General features: G+C 32.6%; 1 protein-coding gene across 2 annotated transcripts in view; it reads right to left on the bottom strand.

Moving 5' to 3' along the window:
* Positions 1–3620: 3620 nt before the first annotated feature.
* LOC115445847 (short neuropeptide F) overlaps positions 3621–17005 on the bottom strand; it is a 48930-nt gene continuing 35545 nt past the window's right edge. For both annotated transcript variants that reach the window (XM_030172326.1, XM_030172318.1), the window contains exons 3-7: positions 13241–13339; positions 9382–9560; positions 6060–6170; positions 4572–4658; positions 3621–4239 (exon numbers count right to left, since the gene is read on the bottom strand). In XM_030172326.1, the coding sequence (XP_030028186.1) occupies positions 4177–4239; positions 4572–4658; positions 6060–6170; positions 9382–9560; positions 13241–13337 (537 nt within the window). In that variant the 5' untranslated portion in view covers positions 13338–13339 and the 3' untranslated portion in view covers positions 3621–4176. The remainder of the gene's footprint in view (positions 4240–4571; positions 4659–6059; positions 6171–9381; positions 9561–13240; positions 13340–17005) is intronic.

The raw sequence follows: 17005 nt of genomic DNA on the forward strand, positions 1-17005 counted from the left end.
TGTATTATGAGTGTTTCAAGGGCGTCGTCACGCATTGTGCGTCAGCATGTTTTGTTAATAAATCATTTTGATCTAATCCCAAGCTTTTTATAAGACTGTTGTTTGTCTTGGCGATTTATTGTGGCATTAAATTTGTTCACGTTAACATAATGCTATCAACGAAAACCATACAAATTGGTCGTATGTAATCCTAAAGGTTTCGGGTCGTGACGCGACCTTACGCTCTCCATAAGAAAAAGAAGCGTATTCAATTTATATTCATTTAATCACACACATGCATCTCGATAGCCAATTCGCATTAAATTCAAAACTTCTTAATTTTAAACCCCGCCATAGTGGTTGGCTTAAGTGCGTCGCGTTCCGGGATTAGCCTGTGTATATCCAACAGTCCGGCATAATTGTGTCGACTGCCGAGGGGTAAACTCTCGCCAGTCGATATTCTATTGGACTTCATTACACTTACCAGGTACAGTGGGGTCACTTTGCCATAGCCCGTATATAAGAAATGCACAAAACTCCTATACTTTCTATAGATTATACGTGAATTTTAATATTCTCCTTACACACAGATTGCGATCAACTTACTTGTAGAATAGAATAGAAGGCTACATAGATGTCAAAACTATAGAGCACGTTCAGCTTGCTTAAGGACGCTCGACCTAGTAATAAAATAAGTTGTCTGAAAGTTATAGGAATGTAAGTAAACTTGTGGTATTTAAATTGTTGAGATTTAGGGACCTCAATAAAAGAGCGTATTTTCATCTCGGTAACGTTCTAAATTATTGCGGATGTTCAAGGGTACCAGTGCAGATTGAGGGACGTCTTCCTTTTATTCCATTTTCCTTGTTGATTATAATATTCTCATATGAGGTATTAACTATTACCGGTGGGAAAGGTTTTAATTATAAAAAGGAATTTAGGCAATGTAAAATTTGACTCCATTAATATTTTTCAGTACACCCAAAAATTATATAAATAAGCAAGCCTACATACACTCTACGAAGCAAACAAATAAATAAAATCGAATATACTATTGTATAAAACGGTATTCAAATTCATAACAATAAGTTGTTGAACGCTACTGCCTACTCAATGCCAATGTTTTATTGTTTACTGTTTTTTATTTGTTTGTGCCTAAGGGAACGACTTTGCAATATAATTGTTTGTTTGGACAAAATAAAGTATTAATACTAATATCGAAAACTTTGCAGTCGTTGCGTCAATAACTTATAGGCCTTCACAAACTTCCGATTTATAAATAATGTTTTATATTAAAGAGGTATTTGCCATTAGAAAGCGCAGTCTGAGGATCCAAAATTGTCCCAATTGGGACGTTTGCTTGCATTACATGTAAATTATAAATATTATCGTATGTCGTCGAATATGTGATTTATATTACATATTATAAAACACAACTGTCCACCGCGTTTTTCTGATCGTGGTAAACTCGAAATCTACTGAAAGGATTTCAAATTTAATAATTTAGTAAGGCGATTTTGAGACTCATGTTACTTTTTATATCGTTAAAATATGTAGCGAGGCTTTAACCCTAAAAAACTCTTTCACGAAGCGAAGTCGTAATCAAAAGCTACTTTATTTTTCTGGATTTGACTTTCCTGTGAATTTGCCTGCGTGAACTTTTTCTTCAAAAATTAAAGTCCCACAGTGATCATACATTACTTGGCTCTAAGTAGCCGGTGAATCACTCACGCCATAACTCTGAAGTAAAAATCTGATAGCAAACGGCCCATGAACATTGTATGTGCTTATATAAATAATTAAAACCAATTCAAACGTTTTGGAGGCGAGCCGGATCAGAGGCAAATATACAAAAATTATAAATGCTCGCGTTTGCTTGCAAAAACAGTATCTTACCGAAAAATATATAATTCTTTATTAATAACCTTCAAGTAACTAACCACATCTATTTGCAATTTTAATAAATAAATCCAAGCGACACCAAGGCTATAACAGATTTATGTGTTGTCTATTTTATTCCATTTTCTTTCAATACCAGCGCTGCAGACTTTAGCCCACGTAAAATTTATTAGCAAGTGTCAAAGATTGAACCCACACTAGTTTTCTCTTGTTTAATAGAGAAACTTTTTGTAAAGTTAAAACCGTTGCAAACATTTCGTGCTGTGTTTACTTTACAAAGATGTAATATAAAACATAGTGCCGAAAATTAAGATATATTTTTAAGACTATTTAAATGAAATAAATGTAATGACTTAACAATCTTTATTGTTGGTAATAATATTAAATGTAAAAAGTATTTTCTTTTTCGGGATCTATCCTAAAAAAATCGAAGTAACAAAAAATAAAATAAATCAAAAATCGAAATACTGTTGACTTTTACCGCGAGAAAAAAAAATTTGATGAATTTATTCCTATCAATAGTTATCTCAAAATTCACAAATTTTTCTCTTGATCACATTATTACTTGTACAGATTTTCTTCCTATACAACAACCATATAAAACCTTTCTTAACGTATATTATTACTCGTTTTTGTCTAGACGTGGGCCAGAGTAGGCCGAGCGGAAACGAACTTAAAAACACTTCATTTTTAATCAAATGTCGGTCTTTTTATTCTCTGTTGAAACTACGCGTTATATTTTCTTCACCGCAAACTACAATGTAGGTATACAAAATATAGGTACAACTTATTTCTTTTTCTTTAGAATATGACTTTATTTTATTTTTATTACATTTATTTCATTGTATTTTAATTAATGTTATTGTAAACTCTTCTCATACCTGTGTTATTTATTAGTGGAAACTTCGCTGGATCTTGTAAAACATTCTTTAATTATTTATATTTAGTATTTTGTTTGTTTCCCTAATAAGAAATAAATAAACTTTATATTATTACCGTACCGGTTATTGGGATATATATCAGCCACAATACCTTATAGCTTTGTTTGTGTATAATTGTATGTATCAATATGTAAGCTGTTGGTATACCTTTAAATAAATAAATGTCTTGAAGGTAAGTTCAATCTATCTCCAGACAATATCATCATCTAGAAGTTTGAATTAATCTCTGAACAGACATCGGAACTGCAAATACTATCCGTGAGATATTAGATGAGTACACTCACTATAACTGCTTTCAATCAAAACATATCTAAATTGCATATGGATTCTTAGCATTAGAAATAATCAAAACCAAAGTACTGTAACTGACTGTCTTCCATAATATCACATTACCAAAAATATAATAATGATTATAATGTGAGTACGAGTCTACGTCAATATAATGCAATATGCAGGAATAATTTTTACCATATACGGTGTATCGTAATTTCAAATTATAAAGGAGCAAACCGTCTTATAAACAGAGTTATTCTAATAGCCTGCTTGAGAAGGCCATGATATTGACACATTGACAACCTGCACTTCCATGGAGACAATTCGCTGGAACTCCCCGCTGCGATTCTAAGATTTACTACTCTATTCAGAACGTAATAAAATTCGTGTTAGATAATGTTTTGATTCGCCAACTATAAATGCAATCATATTATTTACTAAGGAATTGTGTTGGTGTCAATTAAAGATGTCTCATGTCATACAAAAATGATGATAAAATAAATTGAGGAAAAAAATGAAACTGCAACGTCCGTTGTCAATATTTTATATTAACTGATCATTTGCTATAATTTAATATCTATACAAAATTAAACATAGTTTCCACTACATTTAGTGTAAACGATATATGCCACGCTTTACATTTAATAGAGACAATTAAATACTGTTATACTTTGAAAATACAAGCGAAATAGTTTTACATTTACCCAGCTCTAAAAATGTACAACTCTTCGCTACACAAAAGCAATATAATATTGTAAAGCCAATAATAAAACTAAAAGACAGTCTTAATATACCTATTAGTTAACAGGTGTGGTAGAAACAGGTAGAAATGTAGATAATCACAGATTGTTACAGTAGAAATAAAATAATCAAAGCCAAGTAAATCAGTAATGATTCAACAACATACAATACTATCAGATTATGTACACATAACTTACGATTTAGTAATAACATCTAAAATTGATTTATATTTTTATATGACGTAAAATATTACGGTAGTCGACCTAAGTTAAGTTGTTTATATTTTCCTGGAGCGGAGAGACAATCTAGGACATGTTTGTACGAGCAGATATTTGAAATGAATTTATTCCTGTTGCCTGTCATCTTCCACTGAGCCGCTGGCTTTCACCTCCTTTGGCAGGGTTGACTAGAACAAAATTTAATAGTATTTTATTTTCGCCTCAGACAAAAACTCTTTTGAGGCTTTTGTCAATAACATAGTCTTTGACACGAGAGGATATATGAGAATTGTATTTATTCTTACGTAGTATATTACTTACTATGTATTTAATATCAGTGATAAAAGGTGTAACTTTTATTTGAGACACCTACTGCAATTTAATTCATAAAATGAATCAGTCTTATAAGTTCACTAGGGATTTATCTTTTACAAACAAATTATGTGTTAGAGAACTAACTTATTGCTAATATATGTGACCAATTATCTGCAATAAAACTCTACAATACGTAAATACATACCTCATAAGGCATTAAGAACATGTTGTTGTCCGATCGACGTCCGAAACGGAGACGCATGGATGGGGCGCGCACAGATCGGTCCTGTTCCTGCACAAATAAAACTTTTTCTTAATGGACAATCCACAATCTATTGGACAATAACCAATAAAATAACACCCATATTACATCAGTTATATTGGTAATAAAGCCTAAATAGTCGAAGTTAAAGACGAAACTTCCAACAGAGATATTATTGTCAAATAAGCGTTAAGTGGAATTACGAACCATTGTGAAGTTAAAAGGATTTAGAAATGCTTGTTCACAAATTGATCGCATTCTGGGGCAATTTTGACGAATTTGTATTTAAAGCAATAAAGGTCGCAGATTCTAAGACAGTTATTTGTATTTTAAACATTTTGAAATGCCGAGTGTTCACTAGATATCTAGAATTGTCATTTTCTTTCTAAAAGTTTATGTTCTAATTATATTTATATAAATATTTGGAATTAACTGAAAAGGTGAGGATTATTATTGTTAGGTATCCTCGTAAACCAGTGAATAGCATCTTGTTAGTAGAATAACTTCATTACTCGTGTTAACACCGCATCGACGACGTACGTTTACGACCGACCGATATATAAATCTAAGGATTTGTACCCCTCGTACATGTCTCGAACACAATAACATTTAATTTAGGTTCGAAAACCACGTTAATATATAATAATAGAACTAAGATCAATGTCATGTTATATTTTTAGGTGTTAGTTTTGAGTCATAAAATCGGCATTTATAGTGATATGAAAACGAAATAAAAATCTTTTGTCAGGCGACGAGAGAAGGGTTATTCATTTTGCGATTCAAAAGAATATTAGTTAAACAAAAAACATCTAGCTTCGGGATTGACTACTGTTTACAAATATAAGGCACTATCATTAAAAGTTTGCTTTGGTGCGCATCTCCAAGTTTAACTCTATCAATCAAACATAATCTAACCGAAACTATTTTACTTCAGTGTTGAATCACGCCTAATGAATCCAAGTTACATTCCTATCCACCATATATTCTACCTATATACTGTATATACATTTTACGTATGGTTACGACGTACAAACACAGTATCTTCCCTTTTTCTCATCTCAGGGGTAGGCAGAGCTGTAATACTCGTTTCGTCACCCATTTTAGGTTCTAGGTCATGGGAGACGAGCCAATTATCACTGACCAGATAACTTAGTATATTATTGTGATATTGCCCAAACCTCACTGACCTACCCGGATATCGAACCCGCGACTTCAGTAGAGAGTTTTATTATTATCATTATACTGCTTGTCGTTTCTAATGATTTAATATAAAAACATAAGCAGAAAATCATGTGGCTTTTACGAAATCTTTTTCAATAAGTGCGTCTGTATACTTTACAGCGGTAAGCGTTTATTATCTTGTAAAAGGTATTTTATACATAAAAAATCTTAAAGTTGGTACAATAGTTACGACGAAATATTCTTTTTTACCTCCTGGGGGAAAACATGGGGCACAGCGCGTTCGTCAGAGCGGCGGCCGAAGCGCAGGCGGACGGGGGTGCGCAGCTCGCGGAGCGACAGGAGCTCGTCCATTTCGTCAATCTGCACACACACAATACAAAATTTTCTCCATCGATCTTTCCTCGATGTTTTGACTTGTTCTTCTTTAAACGGAGCTTAGAAAAGTTCTTTCGATAGGCATGGTGCGACTGTGTCATTGGCATTACCGATGTCCATGGGCGACTTAAAGTCAGATAGACCGTTAGCTCATCTGTCTTTGGACGCAATTATAAAAAATATTCACAACTTTCCAGTTGAATTTATTTTTATTTTTAAGAGTAATGCGTCTCTTATAATTTTCTAAGAAAAATATAGTAAAGTCTGAGACCTATATTTTTAAGAATATAAAATATGAAATTACGCTTTGAATAAGGCGTATTATAGGTAAATTCGATAACTTATAATATTTCTAGTAGAATCATGTTTATGTTTATTATGCCTAGTGTACGAAAAATATTTAATTGGTGAGGAAATTTTAAACAATGTTTCTCGTATAGTATCTACTGAAAGGTAGTTAAACACATAGTTTATCAAATATTTCTACTTATAGTTTTATATTCCATGTTTTGGTGCTTTATATATAATAAAATTATAATTCTAGAACAATTAAATAAAAAAGATTTTTGGTCTTTAAAAATATTAATGAGAAAATTAATTATAATTGTTGCTCCACGGAACTCTAAAAATAAATGTAATTAAAGTGAGGAAAGAATAATAAGTGTAGGCTTACAGATAATTTAACTTGCTCTACGCATATTTTAACCCTTTAGCTATTCTAAAATTTAAATAAAAACGAATCGTTTATTTATATAAATGTATAACAATTATTGTTATTTCCATTACAACAACTTTGCTAACAAAACGATGTGTGTTTATATGACCCAACTAACCATATGTGAATTAAAACAACCATTTAATTTGCTATAAACTAATATTACTAATACAAAACAAGAAAATGTAGCGCGCATTTTATTCGACCATATAATTTAATCGTGCATAGTTCATAAAAAGGGTGAAACTATTAACAAACAAGTACAGCTGCGTGCCCTACGGATCCTTTGTAATGGACTGGAGTGTGAAAAGTCTTAATAAAATTGGGGATGAAATGTTGTTTAATGTTAACCTATATTCTTTCAAAATAAACGAAATCGACTTGTCCGATCACATAGGACGGAATGTGGCCAAAATTCGGTACACTACTTTCGCTTCTGTCACTCCTTCTTGGCACAAAATACACGTATGTGTGAATGCAAAAATAAATATGGCAGTTTTTACACAACTGCACGAAACAAACGAGCAAATTACTCGTCTGATGCTAAGTGGTTATCGGCACCTAGGGACTTTTGTAACAGCCGCGACGAGCGTTGCCTCCTTTGTAAAATAATTTAAGGCGATTGTATCTCTTCAGACTTGTTGGAAATTTATTTCTAATGTCGCACCTCGTAAGGCGACCATTTGTAAGTAATCGTTTATAATGCGTATATTATTCTTTGAAACATAAGTAGTCGCCTCATTGATCTAATAGCTGCATAAATAAACTGTGAAGTAAGATAGAACTCTATTTAGTTGTTACATTTCTAGATTAGGCGAAATTTGTGTGAGTTAACTGATTTAAAAATACATCAATTCAAATTAATTAAAAGAAAATAATTAATTACTCTCATTAAATTTACTGTTGATTTTAAGTTTTGAGTTGATAGATTGATGGGAACGTACATACGTGAATGTGTACCAGAGAAAAATAAATTGATAGCGCGATGTTACAACAATGATATATTATGTCACTCAAAGTTTTTATTGAAGTAATTCTTAAAACATTCACTGCTGTAAACGTTATGCTCACATTTTAATAATTCAAAAACGTTTCAGGAAAATGTATAAATTTATTGCAGATTCACGAAGCTCGCGATATAAACCGAAGAATAAGAGTTATTTGCATATTATATACACCTACATACGTTGTAAATTATATGTTGGTCAACTAGTTTCATGTTTAATATTTTTGTACTGAAAAACTATAATATAAAGTCTTTTGCCAAATATTTACCATTAATATACGTACATACATATTGTATGCGTGATCATTGTTTACGATTACATTATCTTCGACATACACACATAAAAATAATTTATCAAGCGAACATGAATGAAATTAGTTCCAAACGAATTTAGATTATAATATTTAGAGGCAGGTATTGTTTGTATGTACATATGACCCGTACAGGCAATGCCACGCAGTCAGTTATGATAAATCGAATTACGCAGTGAACTCAGCGACTTATGAAATTAAGATATCAGTGGATGTAAAGAAAAACCTATTTCGGACTATGTAGAGGACAGCGCAACAATTAAGATCATCATACGAGATATCATTCAAGTAATGGGCTTGACAAAACCATTTGTGTACCAAAATATTTTTAAATTAAACCTCAACTGACGTGGCCTGTTTGGACCTCAAAGATTGATAAGACGCCTAGAAGATATCACAGATTTTGCTTTACGTATACGTAATACAAAACAGAACGTATTCAACAATTTGCGGCTGTGAGCATTATCATGCATCATCCGCTTTTGAAGCACTTAATGGATTGCGAGACCAAAGCGTCTATTTACGTGCTCTGAAAGTAGAACGATATCTTACTCATAAAGTATATTCGCTAGTGTTTGATTTATAATTTCTAGTAAGTCTCGCTAACTAACTGATATAACTTCGGATAATCGCGTGTTTCCACCGATACTATCACATATGTTATGTATTCGCAGTCGTGTTAATTAATTCTGATGAAATGTTTTACTCTACTGTAATTTGATAATATCAAGTTTATAATTACGAATCCGCGTAATCTATTTCTTGTTGAAACAGCTAAGCTATTAAAGGTCCGTTTATATATCAAGAAACATGTTAATGAACAATGTTTTCATGTTTACGTTTCCAAATTTTATAAATTTCCATTCTTAACCTCTTACTATAGGTGCATTAATATTGTTGTATAGAATTATTTCATGTACTGATGGTAGGTGTCTCATATGTGAGTCCGCCTGGGTAGGAACCACCGCAATGTCTATTTCTGGCGCCAAGCAGCAGTGTGTAATCACTGTTGTGTTCCTGTTTGAAGGAAATTACAGCCAGTCTCATAGCTCAGGAAGGCGAGCGCAGTGAAATACTAAACAATACGGCCATCGTCATTTCATTATACATAACAAACCTTTTTCTACTTCGTGTAGGATATAAAAATCTTGTAAATAAACTCACGGGGGCCTGAGGAGGCATGTCAGGGTCGGAACGGCGGCCGAAGCGCAGGCGTCTTGAGGGAGATCGCACCGACTTGCGGGCGAGGGCATGCCCTCCGAGAGCGTCGTGTTGGGCCAGCAGGGCGTACAGTCCTCCCAAGGCGTCCCAGCTGCTCCTGCTGTCGGCTGCTGCTGAAGATGCTGTGGGAAAGAACACTAGCTAACACTTGTTTGGAATTTATAATTGTATAAAGGCACTAATTATCTATTCAAACCGTAATATTATTATACTCTTGTATATTAGTATTACGTTATATTATGAATTGTAAACTTTTTATGAAGGCAAAGCAACTTATCAAGACTTGTAGTTCATTGTAAGAAAACTAATTTCGCAGTCAGAAGCAATGAATCGTAACCAAATTAATTCTGACAAGGATGCCGTATTTATTAAAATGTAATTTGTATATAATATAAATAATAAGAACCTTTGTTGATAAAACGTTAACAAAATAAGTATTTCGTATTACAATTAATATATGAAGTTGTCTTAAATTAATTAACACAGTATTTTTATTTTGCTATTACTTTCAGAAGTGAACTTGTATTTATTGTCATTTATAACTTAATAATTGGGAAATCGAAGAGTCCTCTCGTTTTCTCAGTCAATCTTTTAAAATTTTAAAGAAAGATGAAGTCTACTTAACCCTAAACAAATGTAGTCTCACGCCTCTTAATAGCAAACCAGCCCTGAGTCCTTGTCCAACTGTAGGATAGTATAATATGTCTCCTACGCAAATATTAACATATTTACCTTCAAAACATAAAAATCTAATATAAAATTCATCTGCTATTTGCAGTGAGACGGGCTCTAATGAGATTTGCAGTTCCAAGATCGCGCGTTAGAGACAGCGTTCCGGATTTATTGACATAAATATTCTTTAACTACCTTTGACAATAACTCGCGACGACAGGACTTGATGGATGGGGTAAGTTTTCAATTTATTTCTTTTCAAATGCAATCGTGAACTTATAGACAATATCGGTAAATAATTGAACTCACGGAAAATATTTAATCTAGTAATGCAAATATACAAAAACAATTTAAAACCTTTCAACATCTTGGTAAAATTGTTAGAGCAAAAATATTTATAGTAAGAGACAATTTTAAATCCTGCTGGAATTTAACTAATTTGATATAACATCCGCCGTTTTCAATTACGGAAAGCACACTTCGCAATGCGGACGACTTTATAAGATTTAATCGTTAGCATTTTTGTACAATTTGAATAATGAGCGGGACTTTAAAAAAATTAAATATTTATGCCGTCAAATTACGGGATCTGTAAGCTGTTCGTTACTTAGTGTTACTTTAAAACTAATAGCAACTGAATTTATAATAAATAAAAAGATTTATAGCTTCGTAGCTTTAGTTTGACAACAACAAGTAAAAGTAAAAAACAAAAGTTAAATGATATTGACAGCAGACAGACTATCATTTATCTAAACGTGACTGGATTCTGTAAATATAATCTTCGTTCAATATAAAAATTATTTTCGAACATAAATGTATAAGCAGCAGCTTCGAACAACAATCAAACTGTAAACTTTCTATCCCTAATCTCTAGTGTATATTTAGTGTAAAGTTGAAATTCACATTTATATATCAACATAATATCAATTACCTCCTCATAACCGTATACTGTAAATGATTCAAGACTATGAAACCTGTCGTAGACATAACAACAAAGTTTCGAAACTAAAGTTATGTTAATTAGAAGTGTAAAGGCCATATCTGTATCGATGTTACCACTTCTGATTTGTTAGTATCTTGTTTATAAGTTTAGGTTTAGCTTTAACTAACTCAAGAACGCCATGCATCGCGACGTTTCTAAGTTCCAACATTGTTACTGTATCAATCAGAACTTTAACAATATTTACTGATCAACAATTTGCTCAAGCTGAACAACATTCAACCATCATTTGATGGCATACTGTTTACTAAAATTAATGAAATCCTGGGATATATTTTCGTACGAAACTTTTATTACAGTTTGGTATTCCAGAGTAATCTTCCCAAAGCTCGCTAAAACTTCAAGGACAACTATCAAACTGGGTCTCCCAAGGGATTCATGTGATGAGAAAAGTGACTGCCCACTGAACAATATATAATAGGGTAACACGTCAATACATCTCTTTAATATCTCAAAGGAACATCAAGACAGGTAATAACAAGACAGAAAAATAGGGGACTTTCTCAACTTTCACATAAAATTGGGATCTAGCGAACTCTTTATTTTGTTACTAAAGTGAAATGCTTTTGAAATTTTAACTCACGTTACTAGTCTAGTCATTAAATACTTTTAATAAATTGTATATGAAACAGCAATATATAATTTAATGTCCGCAGGCTGTATCTTTTTCGAAATATCTAATTGGCTTTTGATACCGACACCATACCGAAAGATATTTCATGGAAACGTCACGTTTTTCATTATTGTCGTTTTAATAAAATATTCGTACATTCTCTGGTTACTTCGATATTAATAAAGAATCAAATAGACAAGATTAACATTGTTCCTCCTTCGTGCAATATATCTTTAAAATTGGCTTAGAATTACATTTTATAATTTGATTTTGAATGATAAAGTATGCTATTACTAGACAGTCATGTTCTAAATCAAAAAATAGTAAAGGTCCAATTACATTTATTAAGTTTATTAAATTATTTCGAAATAAGTTTCAATAACTGGATATAAATCTTTATCAGCCTGAAACTACTTACTCTAAAATAAATAAAAAGCCTCACATAAATGGAAGCTGTTTTAGTGGATTTTAGTAATCTTCTGATGTCCTTTGGGAAATTTTCAACCGAACAATAGTAATGTTGACAATTTATGTATGACAGCTTATTCTGAGAATGAACACACCTACTTAATTTTAGTAAGACTGCAATTGTGAGGAAATTACAGTGATTATCAGTAATTGTAAGTTGATAGTTAATAGGTTACGTGACGCCGGCACGTCGTTTAGATTTACGTTTGGCGGAATGTGTTTACACAGGGATTATGCTGTTGCTAGCTCCACAAATCCCATATTGTTTGACACAGTTAACTTGTGTGTATATGTAAGTCAATTGTCTGGATGGTTACGTTGTACTTTGAAATACGATTCTGTTTCCTATAATTGAGTTGCTATATTTGGACAGCGTACAGGTGTACACCTACTTATTTTATTTAGAAATCCAATAACAAGATATCTTTTGTTAACAAGTGTAGATATTTTTTGTACGGTTGTCTTAATTATACTGGAGCTTTGATTTGTTACTTTTCTGTGCAAAAATGTATATTGGTAACATTAGACTATATTCGTTTATTATGTGTATAAACATAAATTATAGTCAAATGAATTTAATTTATGAATTTCTATCATTTTCTATGGCTGTTTTTTTATAAAGGTTACACTTGCTTAATAATATCCTTGTTAAAATCACCGTCGAAATGTAAAGACTCGTTACACATTTGGTACAAGTGTTCAGAATTAATTAGGCATACATTAACGTACGCCGCTGTTGAAAATTAGTAAGATCTGTTCGGAGTTATTCATAATTTGCTACTCAAATATAATCCGATTACTACAGTCTTTAAACTTTATAATAATATCTGAGACTTATTGAGAAATATTATAAATAGTAGGATATAATATTTGGTTATGTATTCTATAAATATTTTATGAATCTACATTAACTTTTTTTACATATTTATTTGTAAACATCAGAAAAAGTTTTATCATATTCTTGTTTGAAATTTGTATGAATCAGGTCATATCTAATATACATAAATACTTCATCGATATTCATACCATCAACTAATGTTAAAACTCACCATCATAGGCGGAGAGCGCCTGCGCATTAGAAACGGGCAAGCTGCAGATCGCCGCCAGACCGCACACGGCGAGAACGATCATGCCACTCCGAGACATTGCTGCAACAAAACAGAACAACACCTTAATATCTATGAACTATGGCTCGTCTAAGGGTAGATAGTTTCCTCAGTGGCTAGCAGCTAAAGTAAAAGCTATAAGTGTTACAACAATACGATCGTAGTTTAGGAAAAAGTAACAATAGCGGTGCTGTTGCAGTCAATGATAGACCTGGCCTTTAATGCGGCAAAATGAACCCACAATCAATGTATAATTGAAGAATAAAAGCCGTTTAATACTGTAACGGTTTAAATACTACCACAGTAGTTATTTTAAGAATTAATGTACCGCGGAGCTGCACTCAGCCTTTGCTCTACGAAGAAGTTCGGAAATGTATGTGTAAAGAGATTTATAGTCATGCTAGCTTTTTCTCGCGGCTTTGCCCCCGTTAAAAGGTTTTACGGATTAAAAAAATTGCCTATGTTCTTCTTAGGTTCTCAAATATCTTCTTGCCAAATTTCATCGAAATCGGTTCAGTAATTTAGCCGTGAAAGTATAACAGACAGACAGAATTACCTTAGCATTGATTATATAAGTTCCAATTTCAATAATTTCACGAGATAAAAATTACATTACCGGATAGTATATTACAGTCGAGTCTATATTTTAATGTCTAAGCAATATTAACAATTTGGTTTGCTACCTAATCAATTAGTAAATATCTACCAATATATAATACTTATGGGTATATGTCTACTATTTATATTTTTTTCAATTATGCTGTGAAATTTTTTCCGGATAAAAATTATGAATTACCTTTATTGCCCCGACAAAGACACTAAGCATTTTTAAATTGTTCTTAACAGCGCTAATGATAGCGTGCGGAGCTTTGTGACATGAATTGTTTTATTTATCCTAAACATATAAACAACTGAAAAGGCGAATATTTATTCTGGTAGATAAGATAAGATTTAGAATTTAATGCTCGTAAAATACTAATAGTAAGAAAAAATGTTAGACTAAAAGAGACGCGTCATGTGCCTATTACCGCGAACAAAATATTATGTTCGGGTTATCCTTTGCATGTCACTACTACATTCAAAGTAGCGTATAGACAAATCGTATTGTGTCGATATAAACACACACATAAATAAATCTTCAATGCTTATCAATTTTACGCACCCTTACTGTGGCGAAGGGTGAAATTTTCCGAAAAGGAACCCAACACAACATATATGTACATATTAATAATATTATGCATAAATGTGATCTGAAATTCGTTCTTATAGTAATTCGATTTTACATTAGTTACGAAAGGGAAGCCGGCAGCAAATGGTTTATGTGGATACACAAAAAAAGAAGTTTAAGATAATATACGGATTAAACTAATCATTCATTCAAATGGATTTAAGACCTGAATTAACTTTAAAAGAAGTAGAATAGTATTTCAAATTTAATACCTGAACTGCTGAGAGATTCACACAGTATGATTGTACACAATGCACTTCGACAAAGAACATGTAACAACCAATATTTGTACACAGAACTGAGCGTAAATAGAAATGGAAATTTCTATTATCCTAAGAAGAGTATACAAATAAATTCTGTGTGCGCGCGTTGTGGGACAAGAATAAAAGAAATAAAATTGTTCAGAGAAACTCAAAAGGTTAAGTACAAAGTGTTTATGTTTACAGCTAAGTAGAGCGGTGTCTCTCGCGTGGTAATGGACAAGTGGTATTTATCTGGTTATAACTCCCATTTACATCGTCATCATCATTCAGTCAATGTCATATTACGGTTTGGCGTCCAACTTTAATGTTCTCGCGAGTTATGACGGACATTAAATTTAAATTCTGTAGTGGATCCTACTCTTTATGTAAACATAAAAATTATGTCTTGAAAAGAAGTCATTAGTCTATTGCTGTAAGTACCTATAACAGTAATAATAAAATATTCTTCACGCCAATTTGAAGATAGGAATTACGCAACATAACCTATTCCAAATGTACCGCAATACGTCTATTTAACACACATCGGAAACATTAAAGACTTGCCAATTAAATTGAATAATTTGCATAAGTATAGCCTTTCACGTTCAGTCAAACACGTACCGGCTTTAGCGTCATGTATTGATAAACTGTCAGTCAATAATGATGACGGCACACGAATGTCTCAATACCCATAATACAGCAACGTTCAACAAGTAGGCTAATGTGCGTGCCAAACCTCCGCCGCACGGCATGTCGCCGCGAGGCACGTGACGTCATCAATCACGCTTATCAAAACGCGCGTGACACGCCGCCGACTCGTCACATGCACGCTAAATAGGCAAAGTGTAAATATGATGTGACACTTTTTCGCGATTCCAATTCATATGTACATGTGTCGCGCTACGCCGTAGAGAAATATGGAGCGCTACGGCGTAGAGGCAATCAAAGGCGTAAATTACATAACCAGAAACTCTTTTTCAAGTTTGGGTTAAAATTTTATGTATAAAATTGAATTACGTGATATTTTATTTAAATTGTATAAAGATTATTCCTTCAATGCGATATATAATCCTAACATCACACCTATACAACAAGTTACTCAGTTCGTACTAATATAGATATACTAATAGACGATTGGTTGACATTTGGCTATGCATATGTGTAATTCCAATTTCATCCCGTTTAGCTAAGAGAGCATATCCAATTACTAACCGCAGCATGAATTACTCGGATATGCAGTGGACTGGGAATTGCGGCGCGATCATAGTTTGTAAACATCCAAACTTTGAAATCGATTTAACATTGCAAATATTTGCACTGACAGTAATGCGGGCAACACTGTTGCTGTACGTAACAATATCATTTTATAGTCATTGGCTATTAAATTCAGTTATGTGAACTTCAATAGCTGTTTTCATTGTGGTATTATGTTCAGTACATCAATTTTATTACACAGTGCATTTAAAAACAATCGCATATTATGCGAAATAAACAAAATGTTTATCACAATTACAGGTATGTATACTGTAAATTGTTGCTTTGAAATAATAAACTCTAACTTTATCCAAACAAATCATAATTTGTAATAAAATTATCGTAAATAATCCAAATTCTGTTTTAAGTGTTGTTTATCGATATAGAAAAGATTTCTTTAAAATGTTTTATGGATCGTTATAAAAGCATCAGGCTATTGTCAGAGCATAATAGCCAATCTCCATAATATATAGGTGTTATCAAGGCGGACGGTGGTCACCGGTCGGCAATTTTCTTTCTCACTAGTCACATGACGTCATCAAAATAGACCGGCGCGTCATCTATCAAGTTGACCGTATGGCGTCTCATAAGCTTCATTCACTTTAATATTGAGTACACTTTTATGCGAAAATGATTGGATTTAATGAATGAAAATTACCTGTTAGGTTAATGCGATAAGGCAATCTACACGACAAAGAATATCTTGTATTTATGACAATTTATCCGTTAGGCTAGTGTTTTCATATCATATCGAACACCGATAGCGTCTTCGTAATATTAATCATAAAAATGGTAAAATAATTGCATAAATATTTTCGCAATACATTTTTATACCAACATTGACCCTGAATGAAAAATGGCAAATATTTATGTTCATCTGGCAAGATAATTTATATTGAGTTTACGCAAAATGTTAAGTTTTGGGATTAAACAGTTTGTCAGTTACGATATTGCTTACAGAGAACGGCTGGAAAACTATGAACT

This window comes from Manduca sexta, chromosome 20 (assembly GCF_014839805.1).
Source record: "Manduca sexta isolate Smith_Timp_Sample1 chromosome 20, JHU_Msex_v1.0, whole genome shotgun sequence".
In the NCBI taxonomy this organism is placed as follows: Eukaryota; Metazoa; Arthropoda; class Insecta; order Lepidoptera; family Sphingidae; genus Manduca; species Manduca sexta.